Here is a 13,626-nt window from a genome sequence, read left to right on the forward strand (position 1 = left end):
ATCACACACACACACACACACAGAGACAGATGAGTCGCAGCAGTAGCAATGTGGCAACGCATGCATCCTCACCCTCGTCCCCTCAAATTCTCCATCAGGCTTCGACATGTCATCCGCAAAGCTCGACCACTATTCGGGAAGATCACAGGCTCAACATGATCCGCCCTATGCCACAGAGGTCTTCTCTTATACTTCAGCAGAGCCCGGCTATGGCGTCCAATAACCTTTTCTCAGTCTCTGCAGAGCTTCTATCCATCAGGCCTCCCACGATGATTAGGAGTACGTTAAGATCGCAAAGGTATATATGCAATCAAGACGTAAAACAGGATTTGTATATTATGCATTATTTTGATATCCATCGATGCAGGAAGGAGAGATTCTCTGTAGTTACACCATCTGTGCTACTTATACCCATGAATGTTATACTAACATACTGTTGATATTCGTGTGGTCTACAGTGCCATGTCTATTGTTGACGCTCATGCAGCGTATGCTGGCAGCGTTAATGACGATGTAAGCGCAATGTCTAAATCATGCGGAGCAAGCCATGAGATCTTGGATATTTTCCTGAACAAGGTAGTTCCAATATTATGTATAACCAAATCGTTGTTTTTTGCGAGTGCAGGGAATGGTGCTTAATTTGGTGCTACTGCTGTTACATGACAGGAGGTTTCTTCTGCAGAGAGAGATACAGCGCTTGCTTCTGATGATGATGATGATGATGATGTGAGAGGCAAGAGCTCATACGGAGTTAAAGATCTAATCTTCACAGGCTCTCCACCTTGCAGAGCGAGAAACCCCATGGCGCAGGATGCAGAATTCCATCATCTCCAGCTGTTGAATCCGATGTACCCAGCCATGGCAGCACCATCTCCTGTTCGAGTCGAAGGATTTGAGTGCAATCAAGGTCTCGGTTATACAAGAAGTACAGACGCCATGGATACTGTGCAGAATAGTATAAGGTGTCGATCATACCTCTCCTCCTTAATGGCATGACCCTGTTCTGTACATATCCGTACAATTTGAAGGTTACTAAGATCCATATCCATATCCGTAGTAACCTTTCTGATTTATTTACATCCCCGGTTCATGTCAATGATTAATCTGCTGAAACATTTTAATCAGCAGCTTTGATTCATTCTCCTTGTAGCTACCTCTAATCGGAAAGACATCGATTGGGTTTGTATACATACAAACATGTACATAATAATACTGTCATTCTACACACGTATGTTGTCTATGATGTGGTAATTGCCATAAATTGACAATGTTAGGCAATCTGCAACGGTTCGGTTTCAGGTTAACCGGTTTGGCCATGTCCAAACCACACTGGTTAAGCCTTAACCGGTTTGGAAGTTTTCAAACTTGAATCAAATTGGTTTGGTTCGGCTTGAGCCAACCGTGCTCAAACTGGTTAAGGAAACTCAAGCCCGATCCAAACCTCCACGCCTCCAAAGTGTTTAAAAACGGTTTAACAACTCGGTTTAGGCTTGAGCCGAGCCGTTTCCTACACCTAGTAATTGGATGAACCACTTTGTCACTACCTCACGGCAACACTCCCACATTATAAATCAGAGCATTTCAGGTCCACCATATTTGTAAGTGTTTCCATACTGTACATCGATCGGAGGCTGGTCAGTTGGATGTTCGCGCTACCAAGACCACGTGCATTTCCTCAACATAACCATCTTAGCAACAAGGTATATGGTCTGATATCCAAAGTAAGAACCGCGTTGAAAATTTCACACCCCACTCATCATGGTTGGATTCCCATTACTTTGGTTCAAGTTTGTCATCTTTGTAGTTCCACACCCCTCCTCATGGGGAAAGCTTAAAGTGAGGTGAAAACCTATACAATGCTAAACAATGTGTCACAAAAAGTTCAAAGCATGGCGAAAAACACACATTGGTATACATGTGTGAAAGTCATAATATTGAGAGGTCCCAAGCTCAATCCTCCATGGAGTAATATGTCATGAAATTCAGAGAATGGTACAACGTAAATGTATCATAGTCATAAATTTGAGAGAAACCAAGTCCTTATCCATAAATAAATCACAATTGGTGTCTCCCTTAGTAGTTAAAAATATATCTATTTATAGAATAACCACTCTTTCTATGGTTCATAAGTCACCAATTTTGGAACAAGGTTCATTAGAATTGGCATGGCATATAATGATCGCCAAAGGTGATAATATCTAGGAGGTATAAGAAACTTGATTCACACTTGATAATGATCTCAATGCATGTCGAGAGGATACACACTCAAGTGCTTTTTGTTGGTTAATTGGTTTCTTTGTCTAAGGTTGCAACTTGCCAAGCTTGGAGTATCATAGAGGTTATGAAGAATCTTGTGATGAGTGGACATTGAGTGTGATATCTACGGTATCCACTTCATTCAATGCAAAGGCATCTCTCATTCATTGAATCAATGGCAAAGTTGAACACATGCAATGAGTGTATTTACACATAAGTTGTGTGGTTGAGCTTGTTATCATGACATGCCCCTTTGAAGTTTGATCATGTCTTAAAAACCTAGAGAATGATGGAAACAATCCCTTATTCGAGAGTTCATGTTTCCATATGCACGTTCACTATTGTTTTGGTTTTGGTTTACTGTTAGAGCTTTATCCTAATGTAAGCAAAAGATAAGGAAATATAAGATAGGAAAATAGAGAAGACCAACAAAGAAGGGTGGCGATCCAACCAATCACCCCCCAACGAAGGGATTGAGATAAACTTGAGCCTTGATCGGCGTCCCATACCTACATATTGGCATCGAGTTGTACTTGGTGCGCACTTGCTACAAGAGTTGATCACCACAAGATCTGAGTCTCAACATAGTCGATAATGTATCAAATGAGAGTAGTTAGGCCTTATATTTATAGCCATATCTAAGGCCCCTAGGCAAGTTCGCACTTTGCCTTAATGGGTTGTCTCAATCCCTAGGATTAAAAGTAATCCTCCCTTCTTTACACTCTCGATTAACCCTCACAAGTTGTCCTTGTGTGTAGAATACTATGAACTTACCACGGGATATTATATGGTCATGCCCGTAACATTTACCAAGTTCACATCTTGCAATATTCTTTGTGAAAATTACAATGAGATCATTCTGAGGTATTGATTCAACTCGAACCCTATTTTTTAGCAATTGCAAGGGTAGTTGTCAATGACGCTCAAGCTATGAACGTTTACATCAACTAGTAAAGAAAACTTGAATCGTTCTCTCTTAATCATAAACTCACACAATTAATGCTTGTCAAAACATTTTTAAAAAAAAGTCAAGATTCACCTTGGTATTAATGAAAAGATGCCCAAAGGCTAAAAAAGAACCCATACAATAAAATATAACCCTCCTACCCACATCAACCAACATGTCTAGTAGTGGAAGCGGTCATGCAGGGTCCTTCCAAGGTGGGGGGCGGAAAAAGCCATCTTGGTTGCTCTCCCCAAAAAAGGTGAAGACCTCTGCCTTTTTCCAAATTTCTCGAAAATGTTGTTGCTTATGAAACACAACATCAAGCTCACCAAGTATTGCATCATATTGACCTCTTAGAGTATGGAGGAGCATGAACCATATCTCCTTGACTAACTCAACCTCATTCAACATAACTTTTTGAAATACACATTTACATCTTGCCTTCCATAATACCCTAACTACTAAAGATGATATCATAAACCAAACCTTGTCCTCTTCCAAACAATGGATTGGTGTAGTATAAGAGACCTCCGATACATATATTCCATCGAAGAGAAGGAGAAATCACCAACATTTTAAATGACTTAAAACAACAATAATACTTGAAATAATAATAAAGTAAGAAATCACCAAAATATCTCAACTTTGATTAATCCATATCCATTAGTAGTAGAAGACTTAATGCTTAAGGGTTTGAAGAGATTGAGTGAGTGCAGGATTGCTCCTAGCCCACATCTCTCTTGGTTGTTTTCTTAATTATTTCTTGAGCTCACACAGAGATAATCATATTAGGGGTGTTCATGTCAGTTTCTACTCTATTATCAAGGATGTGAGAAGGGACAAATGACAACTGTTTGGTCACCACAAACAAAATGCTAACCACTTGATGAACTTCATCCTTTCACAGTTGGGGTTTAATAATTTATAGATACTACCTTTATACTCTGGTATTACAATGTTGTTCTCTCTCTCTCTCTCTCTCTCTACACTTCTAGAATGAGTCTTTGAGTGTATCCTCTTGCATTAGAGGTGACACAAAGTGAATTGCCATTGGACCATAACTATCCCCTCAATCGTGTTTGCTACAATAAAGTGAAAGTGAAAGTTCTTGTGCATGAAGGCAATCGTAGCTTGAACCTAATGTCACCCCAACAACTCTACAACGGTTGAATCCATAACAGGCGACAAGTGTGGCGTGTCGATAATATAAACACTTCAGGAATAAAGAAAGTCATACAAGGGGGCAAGTGACCGAATATGTCACTCGATCAAGAGAAGAATCAAGTTGTTTGGTTTAGGTACAACGAAAACATGGCCCAAAATACATATACCATACCTTCATGACGAGGGTGAGAACCACCTCTGAGCGAGAAAGGGTTAAAGAGGAGGCTTACGAATCTCAATCGGCATACGACAATGAAACCGTCATATCTTCATGAACTATCCATGAGCATATCGTGAGACCGATGGAGACAACAAACGTACACACACTTACACATACATACATACATACATACATACATAAATACATACATACATACATACATACATACATACATACATATGTCACATGTGCGTATCTATATACACACACTTGCATACATGCAAAGCTTAATACTTTACATGTTGTGTTCAAAACTGCTAATTACCTTAGGGGGAATCAGAAAATGCACAATCCCTGTTGTTGCAGGCTCAATGGTGATTCGAAGACAGGCTCCCTGCTGGCGAGTAAAGCACTGCCTTTTGAAGACCGGAAGACACGCAGCTTCCGTGTGGACATGGAGGAGACGCCTAATTGCACTCTGGAAACCACCTGACAGAAGTTTATGATTCCGGCATGGTGGGACGAGTGATCATTATGGATCTCTTGTGGAAGGATTACTTCAAGGATCCTTCTCTGTGGCGCTATATTTATAGACAGGTAAGTATGAGCTCGTGGTTATGTGTGCGAGAGAGATGATGATATTTTGGCATCCTCAGAAAGGCAGAGATAAATGCATGGATTTTAATATCTTCCCTTGGAGTTCAAATATGATCTATGGGACCAAAAGTGAAACATTTTCATGTAGCATGTGAAGTTACGTGTATCAAAACGAATGCCAAATTAACATATTCAAAAGGCTAAATTGACTAATGAAAGATCTAATATATGCCCAATACTAAATTTTTTTAAGGAAAGACATTGTACCTAGGGAGAGAGAGGATGATGCTGTATTATTATCCTATGGTGACTCATCTGCACATTGTTTGTGGAGATACTGTCCTATGGAAGAAGTCTGTGGTATCTGATTCCCTTTGTGTCTCGTGTGGTAACCAAAGTGGACCAGGTCAGCCTTTTCCGTCATCTATTGAAGGGCAATGTACACCGGTAAGAATTTTGCATATGTCTAGTGTTTGTAGGCTGGGCAGCTGCACTGGAAGTGTTAAGGTTTTGCTACGTCAAAGACAACATCATGACTAGTTGATTCTCTATTTATATCCATATGTGAATGGGGAGGCTTGGAGCACACATGATTGCATATGTCGAATAACCATGGTATGAGGTACCTGGAAGAATGCTTGTTGGCATTGTTGTCCTAACTTTGCTAGAGTTGTAGATTCTTGAGTGGGTCAATCTTTGGCATCTTGGATCATAGAGAAGTGCCTAATGGTGCTTGTAAATGTGACTTAAGGGAAGCTTTAATCCACTTCTTCAACTTGGCCTCCTTCTAGAGTGACAACAACTTGTGGGCGAGTTGGTGCAGATGTGTGAAAGATCATGGCCTTATATTTCATGGGTTCACTGTGAGATGTTGTTTTTGGGAAAAACCATCCAGAGTATTAAGATATTCAGAGACCAAGATTTTACTATCAAGGTAAAGAAAAATGTAATTAGGTTACTTTGGTTCACGCTAATGGTGCTTGTTATGACTCTTGATAACCTCCTTCGACATCAAGCTCTTCCCAACACTTGCTCATATAATGCACATACTCACTGATATCATATCAGGGGGATTTCAAGTGCGTGGAGTTTCTGATGAAAACATTCCCTGGATACAAGGAAATCTTGTAGAAAATCCTCACAGAAGCCAGATTCTCTTTTCTTTTGTACCTTTACTTGGTCCACCAAGCAACTTAACGTAAAGATGTGGCCAATGGTAAAGAAGGCTTGTTTGAATCCTACTTATCCTAAGGATCATATCTCTTCTACCTTGGGATAAGTTCTCAGTTCCACTTCAAGCACACGCTATAGATTTTGGCAAGTGAATGGCCAATGATGATGGCTCGATAGTTCCCAGGTTTGATTGAATCTCCTGATTTATGGATAAGCAGCGTTGTTTGCATGGTCCATGCGTTGTGAAGGCTCTCTACCAAGAGTCTATTGAATATGTGTGCAAGTAGTAGCAAGTGTCCTTGCCACATTTGAGGTGTTCAGCTTCTAGTCCTCTATATTCAGACACTCATACATGCTGAAGGTTCCCGTTGTATCAGATGAAGGTGTGGCTCTGAGGGTTGTGTTGCAGGGATTGGTGATGGACATAATACTGGCTCTTCATGTAGAAATGTGATAATTGTGGTTTCTAGATCAGGATCAGATTTCTCTGATATACTGTCAAACAGTGGTGAATTTTTTGCTCATGAATATATAAATCCCAATACTGTGCTTCCTCATAGGCATCCTTTTTTGTCATATGATGGCACCATTTTCTTGCAGGTTGTGTATAATCACTTGGGTTGCTATAAATGCATTAATATTTTTCTTTGTTTTTACTATTTGGTTAGTTTTACTTCTCATATGCAAACAATAGGATATTACGAGGAAGTAGTGCAAATCTTTAAGAATTTAGTAGGAAAACTATATATTCCACCATATTGTGTTCATTTTATAAAATATTTTGGATTGGCAATTGTAAAATCCCCATCGGCATTTCATGAACAAGGGAACCTTTCTCCCAGTCCTGAGCACAGTTTTACAGTAGAACCAGCAATAGATCCATTTCCATTGGTTGATTATATAGATGTCTTTTGGATGTGTTTGGTTCATTTTCCGCATGATAACAAGAATATGATTTCTGTTGTGTTCCTACAGAAAAACTCTACATTGCCAGATATTAAACACATAAATAATCATGAGTCTTTGTGGATTGATTTATGTTACAATCCATGTTGGGTATATGAAGAGCTGAGGAGGAGACCAATTATTTTCTCAACATATGAAGAGCTAATGATGGAGAAACCTTGCAAAAAAATTAACAATATGAACAAAGAGGAGGATTTTGCATTTATTACCTTACTGAAGGCTTGCGCCAAGAAGAAGGATCTTGATAAAGGCAGTAGACTACATGCTGATATTCAGGGAAGAGGCTTACTTGAAAAGAGTCCTTTTCTGGCTAGCAGTTTGATAAGTATGTATGCCAAATGTGGGGTTTTTTCTAAAGCACAGGAAGTGCTAGAGCAACTTACCGTCCGCAATGTAGTTTCTTGGTCTGCCCTTATTGCAGGGTATGTCCAACATGGACAAGGTCACAAAGCATTGAATTGTTTTGCACAGATGGAAAGTGAGGGTCTCTCTCCAGATTGTGTCACTTTTGCTTGCATTTTGAAGGCTTGTGGCAGTATTGGATCTATTGAAAAAGGAAAAGAGATTCATGACAAGATTGTAAGTAATGGCTTGCTGAAGAAGGATGTCATTCTTGGTAATGCTTTGGTTGATATGTATGTCAAATGTGGTGTGCTTGTAAAAGCACGACAAGTGCTTAAAGAGCTTCCTATTCGGGATGTGGTTTCATGGTCGACATTGATTTCAGGATTTGCTGATGAGGGGCAATTCCATGAAGCATTAGACTGCTTGGAATGGATGCAAGATGATGGTCTCTCTCCAAATGTAGTAACTCTCACTAGCATTTTAAAGGCATGTGGAAGCATAGAAGCTATGGAAAAGGGCAAAGAGATTCATTGTGAAGTAGTTCGTAGGGGGCTTCTACAGAAGGACATGGTTCTTGGTAATGCATTAATTGATATGTATGCTAAATGTGGATTTCTTGCTAAAGCAAAGCAAGTGTTAAACGAGCTTCCTGTACGTGGAGTAGTGTCATGGTCTGCTTTACTTGCAGGATATGCTCAATGGGGGCAATGTGATGAAGCATTGAACTGTTTCAAACAGATGCAAAGGGAAGGACTTTCCCCAAATGGAATAACCTTTGTCAGCATCTTGAAAGCTTGCGGGATGACAGGAGCTATAGAAGAGGGTATACAAATTCATCAAGAAATCTTGAATAGGGGTTTATTGGAGAAGGATTCGATGCTTGGCAATGTGTTGGTGGATATGTATGCCAAATGTGGTATGCTTGCAAAGGCACAAGAAGTTCTTGAGGAGCTTCCTGTTCAAAATGTGGCTGCTTGGAATGCATTAATTACAGGGTACACCCAGCAGAGACAATGCAATAAAGCATTGAGCTGTTATGAACGGATGCAAAGAGAAGGTCTCTCTCCAGATGTAGTCACATATATTTGCATTGTCAATGCTTGTGGCAGCATAGGAGCTATAGACAAAGGTGAACAAATTCACAAGGACATTGTTAACAGAGGCTTACAAGAGGATGATATTGTTCTTGGCACTGCTTTAGTGGATATGTATGCTAAATGTGGAGTGCTTGCAAAAGCAGAAAAAGTGTTTAATAAACTTCCTTCCCGAAATGTCGTGACTTGGTCTGCTCTAATCACTGGGTATACCCAACAAGGGCAAGGTTATATGGCATTGAATTGTTTTGAACAGATGAGGAGAGAGGGTCTTTCTCCAGATATGGTAACCTTCATTTGTCTATTGAAATCATGTGGTAGCATTGGGACTATAGATGAGGGCAAAATAATCCATGATGAGATCTTGAATCAGGGTTTACTCCAGAAAGACATTGTGCTTGGCAATGCCTTAGTGGATATGTATATAAAATGTGGTGCACTTGCAAAAGCACATGAAGTAATGGAAGAGCTTCCTGTCCGAGATGTAGTATCATGGTCTGCTCTAATAGCAGGACACACCCAACATGGGCAGTGTGATGAGGCAATTAATTGTTTTGAGCGGATGCAAGGTGAGGGCCTCTCCCCTAATTCTGTTACCTTCATTTGTGTATTGAAAGCTTGTGGTAACACAGGATATGTGGAAAAGGGAGAGCAAATTCACGAAGAGGTCCTTAAGAGGGGCTTGCTAAAGCATGATTGTGTGCTTGGAACTGCTTTGGTGGATATGTATGCCAAGTGTGGTGTGCTTGCGAAATCGCAAGAAGTGCTCGAAGAGCTTCCTATACGAGACATTATCTCTTGGAATGCCTTAATAACAGGGTATGCTCAACAAGGACAAGTTCAAGAAGCATTGAACAATTTTGAACATATGCAAAGTGAGGGTCTGTCTCCAGATCACATCACTTTCCTATCTCTTCTAAGTGCATGTAACCACTTGGGTCTCTTAGATGAGGCCCAAATGCTTTTTAAAAATATGTCCGGAAAGTTCAGAATTACTTTGAATTTTGAGCATCAAACTTGCATGGTAATGGTATTAGGGTGTGCAGGGCATTTTGAGAGTGCAATATCTTTGATCAAAGTTATGCCGTGCGACTATACTTCCGGTTGGCTTGCATTATTAGCTGCTTGTAGAAAATGGGGTCATGTAAAGCTCGGGAGAGTTGCTTTTGAGCAGGCGGTACAGCTGGATAGTCATTGTGCTGCAGCTTATGCTCTAATGGCTAGCATTTTCGTAGCTGCTGGCATGAAGGAAGAGGCACAAAAAGTTAAATCCATTGAAGCTGAAATATGCCGTTTAAGCCTGGTGTGACAAAGCATGTAATGAATCATTAAAAATGCTTGGGTTGATGATGTGGTGGCATTTGCTTGCAAAAAAGGTAAGAAAACGGCAGGGTAATGATGTGGCAGCATAAAAATCCTTGGAAAGAAGTAAGAAATATGGGCATGGTGAGGATATGATTGCTTGCACAAAAGTAGGAAGGGGAAATGGACGAAATCATTCAAATAGCGCCAACCAATCTTACTTAGACCGTCATGAGCTATCCATGCAAGCATCCATACTTTTGAATATTGTATTTTGTGATTCTATGAAACTTTGAGAGAAAGTTGTTGTCTTTGTAAGCTGGATCTTGAAGTTTTGCAAGTGGTTTGCAACCTATATATGCCACTGACGATAGGATTGCTTGCACAGAAGTAGGATGGGGAAAATGGTCATAATCATTTGCAGGTGGACACATTGAAATAGTGCCACCCAATCATATGTAGACCATTTTGAGCTATCGACACGAGTATGTTACTTTTCTACAAAACTTTGAGAGAGTTTTTGTCTTTGTAAACTGATCATGAAGGTGTCCATTTGACTTGTGATCATGCCCTATATATGCCATAAGTTGGGATTTCCATTATTGTCTCTATGCCTAGCTACTTGAGGGGAGAACATTTGCTAGAGTCAGAAAATATTAAATCATTGAAGCTAAAATACGATAGCCAGCTACCTAAGCCACATGCCATGAGTTCAATTCCCATCTCATCGCCAATTGCAAAAACGGAAACAAAGCTACAAAAATAGGGTGTGAGGAATCTATCCACCAGTGAGTATTTGTTATATATTTATGTTCCAGTATTCTAATGTAGAAGAGCTTTGTTTGATATGACACACTCACACACACACACACACACATGATCAAATCTTCAAATATACCATCATCTCCCTTTCTCTAGGGTAATACCTAATGATCCATTAATGGATGCCCACAAATTATACTATTTATTCTCATATATCAAACGTAAAAAACTTGAAGTGTTATTATGTAATTGTTAAGTACTATAGTTACTACAATCAAGGTCACATTCATTTGTCAATGCCTCATCTATTAGCACCAACAAAGTCTCTACAAATGAAGCTCAATGAATTAAAGAGTTGTGATACCTTCAAGTTAATGCAACACCTTCGTTGTTTATGGGATGATGTGCAATATGATATATTTTAGCACTTACAACACTTGCCTTCCTATAGAGGTAAGTACCGAAGGTAAGTAAAAGTGACACAATCCTCCAATTCTTTGTAGTATGTGAATATCTTAAGCATAATGTGAAAGCATTGCCTTATAGAGTTGTTTATGGGATGATGTGCAATATGATATATTTTAGCACTTACAATAGTTGTCTTCCTATAGAGGTAAGTACCGAAGATAAGTAAAAGTGACACAATCCTCCAATTCTTTGTAGTATGTGAATATCTTAAGCATAAGGTGAAAGTATTGTTCATATGCTTATAAGATTACTCTATAGAAATATATAAACAAGATAAATTGAAGTGGCATAACCTTATGATGGTATCCAACGTTTGCCATATTAATGATAATTGTTCTACTTTCCAGCCATATTAGCGATAAAGTGTCTCACAACGATTTTTATGTTTCGCTCTTGATTATTTTAATATGAGATCATGCACGCTAATAATTTGCTACAAAACAATGAGATTCAACCACTCTAAATTATACAAGGGTGGGGATCATTGTTGTAAATCACAGGATTGTACATTGTGAAGTATACCTTCGACTCATATTTTATGAACCAGCTATTTATATAGATTAGGAAAACAGAGAAAGTTGCTCCCTGCTTTGCTGCTCCTTGTCAATCCTTGCTCGTTGCTCCCTGTCGCTTCTGACTGATTGTACAACATCTCCTGCCCTCCACTACACCACTCTGAAGTACGTATCTTGTCTGTTTTTCTTTCTCTGTTTATGAATTCTCTCTATTTTGTCTCTTTTTCTATATGTTTTTCTCTTTTTTTGAATCTGTTCTCCGTTCTTTCTTTTTCTCTGGTTTTCTATCTGTTGTACGTATGGCAAAAAAATAAATGAGAATGTGGTTTTTTTTAAGAACAAAAGAAACACATTGAAATTCAATAGCATTGCTAAAGGTACACACGAATATACTTTCAAGGCAAGGGGTGTTCCCAATAAAGGGCCATCATTAAAGTTGAGATTGAACCTTATAAAGTCACAAAATAAAACTCTTGGCATGTGGGTAATCACATCATGCAGAAAACGGGCATTGGCACAATGCATAAAAGATTTTCAAGAAGGTGATTGCTTAATGGGAAGTATTTATGGGAACATTGACAGAGTCAATCTACAAGTATGCTAAGTCAAACATCTAAATATCGACTAGGATTACATAAGATATTTCAGAAGCTAAAGTCCCACCTTTGAAATCAAAGTTGGGGTTTTGGATTATATGTATAGCCACAAGTTGATGAAACAAGAATTTGCATTAGTAGGTGGACAAATGTATTGTTCTTTGACAATTAATATTATGTCAAATTGAGGGCATGAACCCTTAATCTTTGTTTTAATTTGCACTTTTTTGTATTGAAATATCCAAAATTTTCTGCTAATGCATTGCTCAACGAGAGTATGGTTATAATAGCTTGCCTTGAGCTTAATATATATGTGCATGAAATCTAGTATACAATGAACAAATGTTCGGCAAGGGTATTGTCCACCAAGATAAAGGTCAAATTTGTTTGTAGGTTGTGCGTAGTTATTGATTGAGTAGATTTCCTACTAGACATGATTTGACATCCTTTAAGAAAGTACCATGTGAAATAGTGAAGTAATTCAAAAAGTGGATAGTTCATTTTTACCAGGTACCCAAACTAGCACCCCTATATATTAAAATTTATGAAATTAACAAAAAAAAAGGATACATTATTAGAAGAGAAAGACATAAATATACTCTAGTACCTGCACACAAGAAGTTGGATGTTGTTTCTCCTTCTTACACTCGATGTCGAGTAATACTGTTGAAATCTTTTGGGGCTCATTCACATGAGCCATATTTTCATCCAGCACCAAATTTCCATCATCTTTTTTAGTGAATTGTTTCCTCCAATGGATAGATCTCATTCTTAAGCCCACCATTGACTAACATTAGAGCCTCCATCACAATTGGCACCACATTAGTTATGTCCTCATTTTCTCTTGGTTTCTCATGTGTACACATTGATTTTTGAGTACCAATACTACTATCTTTTTTCTGACAGATGATCGTCAAAGCTTATGTTAAGTGCATCAAAATAAAGTTCATTAACCTCCTTGACATTTTCCCGACCATGAAAAGTTTGTACCGTGCTAATTTGGCCCAAAGGGGATTTACAAGATAAATGTTCCTTCGGGACCTTATCTTGATATTCATCACATAAATATTGTAACTAACCTAGACAAACCAGGTGAACACCCCATGTAATCTAATAACTTAATCCCTCTTGATGAGACATTATTGGGCTTGGCCAATGGGAACAATTGGTCAAAGGTATTCATGGATGTGGAATCATCGCAAAGTATTTGCATTGGAGAAGAGGGTTGAATCTTCGTGGTGCTTTTTAGTGGGTGAACATGAAGTTGTGAAGATGTAAGGGA

The 13,626-nt window shown here is 38.9% G+C and overlaps 2 protein-coding genes across 2 annotated transcripts; both read left to right on the forward strand.

The window, feature by feature from the left end:
* Nucleotides 1–20: 20 nt before the first annotated feature.
* On the forward strand, nucleotides 21–1,120 carry LOC147869372 (uncharacterized). Its single transcript, XM_087338173.1, has 3 exons — nucleotides 21–298; nucleotides 459–576; nucleotides 667–1,120. Exons 1-3 carry the CDS (start codon nucleotides 30–32, stop codon nucleotides 994–996), a joined length of 717 nt encoding a protein of 238 aa, XP_087194299.1. The 5' UTR covers nucleotides 21–29; the 3' UTR covers nucleotides 997–1,120.
* Nucleotides 1,121–5,034: 3,914 nt separating this feature from the next.
* On the forward strand, nucleotides 5,035–10,820 carry LOC147869373 (pentatricopeptide repeat-containing protein At4g39530-like). The gene is made up of 2 exons (XM_087328608.1): nucleotides 5,035–5,123; nucleotides 7,272–10,820. The coding sequence occupies exons 1-2, from the start codon at nucleotides 5,040–5,042 to the stop codon at nucleotides 10,008–10,010; spliced, it is 2,823 nt and encodes a 940-aa protein (XP_087184734.1). The 5' UTR covers nucleotides 5,035–5,039; the 3' UTR covers nucleotides 10,011–10,820.
* The last annotated feature ends 2,806 nt before the right edge of the window (nucleotides 10,821–13,626 follow it).

This window comes from Azolla caroliniana, unplaced genomic scaffold (genome assembly GCF_043228905.1).
Source record: "Azolla caroliniana isolate FFs.n. ecotype wild unplaced genomic scaffold, voAzoCaro1.0.p SCAF_1, whole genome shotgun sequence".
NCBI lineage: Eukaryota > Viridiplantae > Streptophyta > Polypodiopsida > Salviniales > Salviniaceae > Azolla > Azolla caroliniana.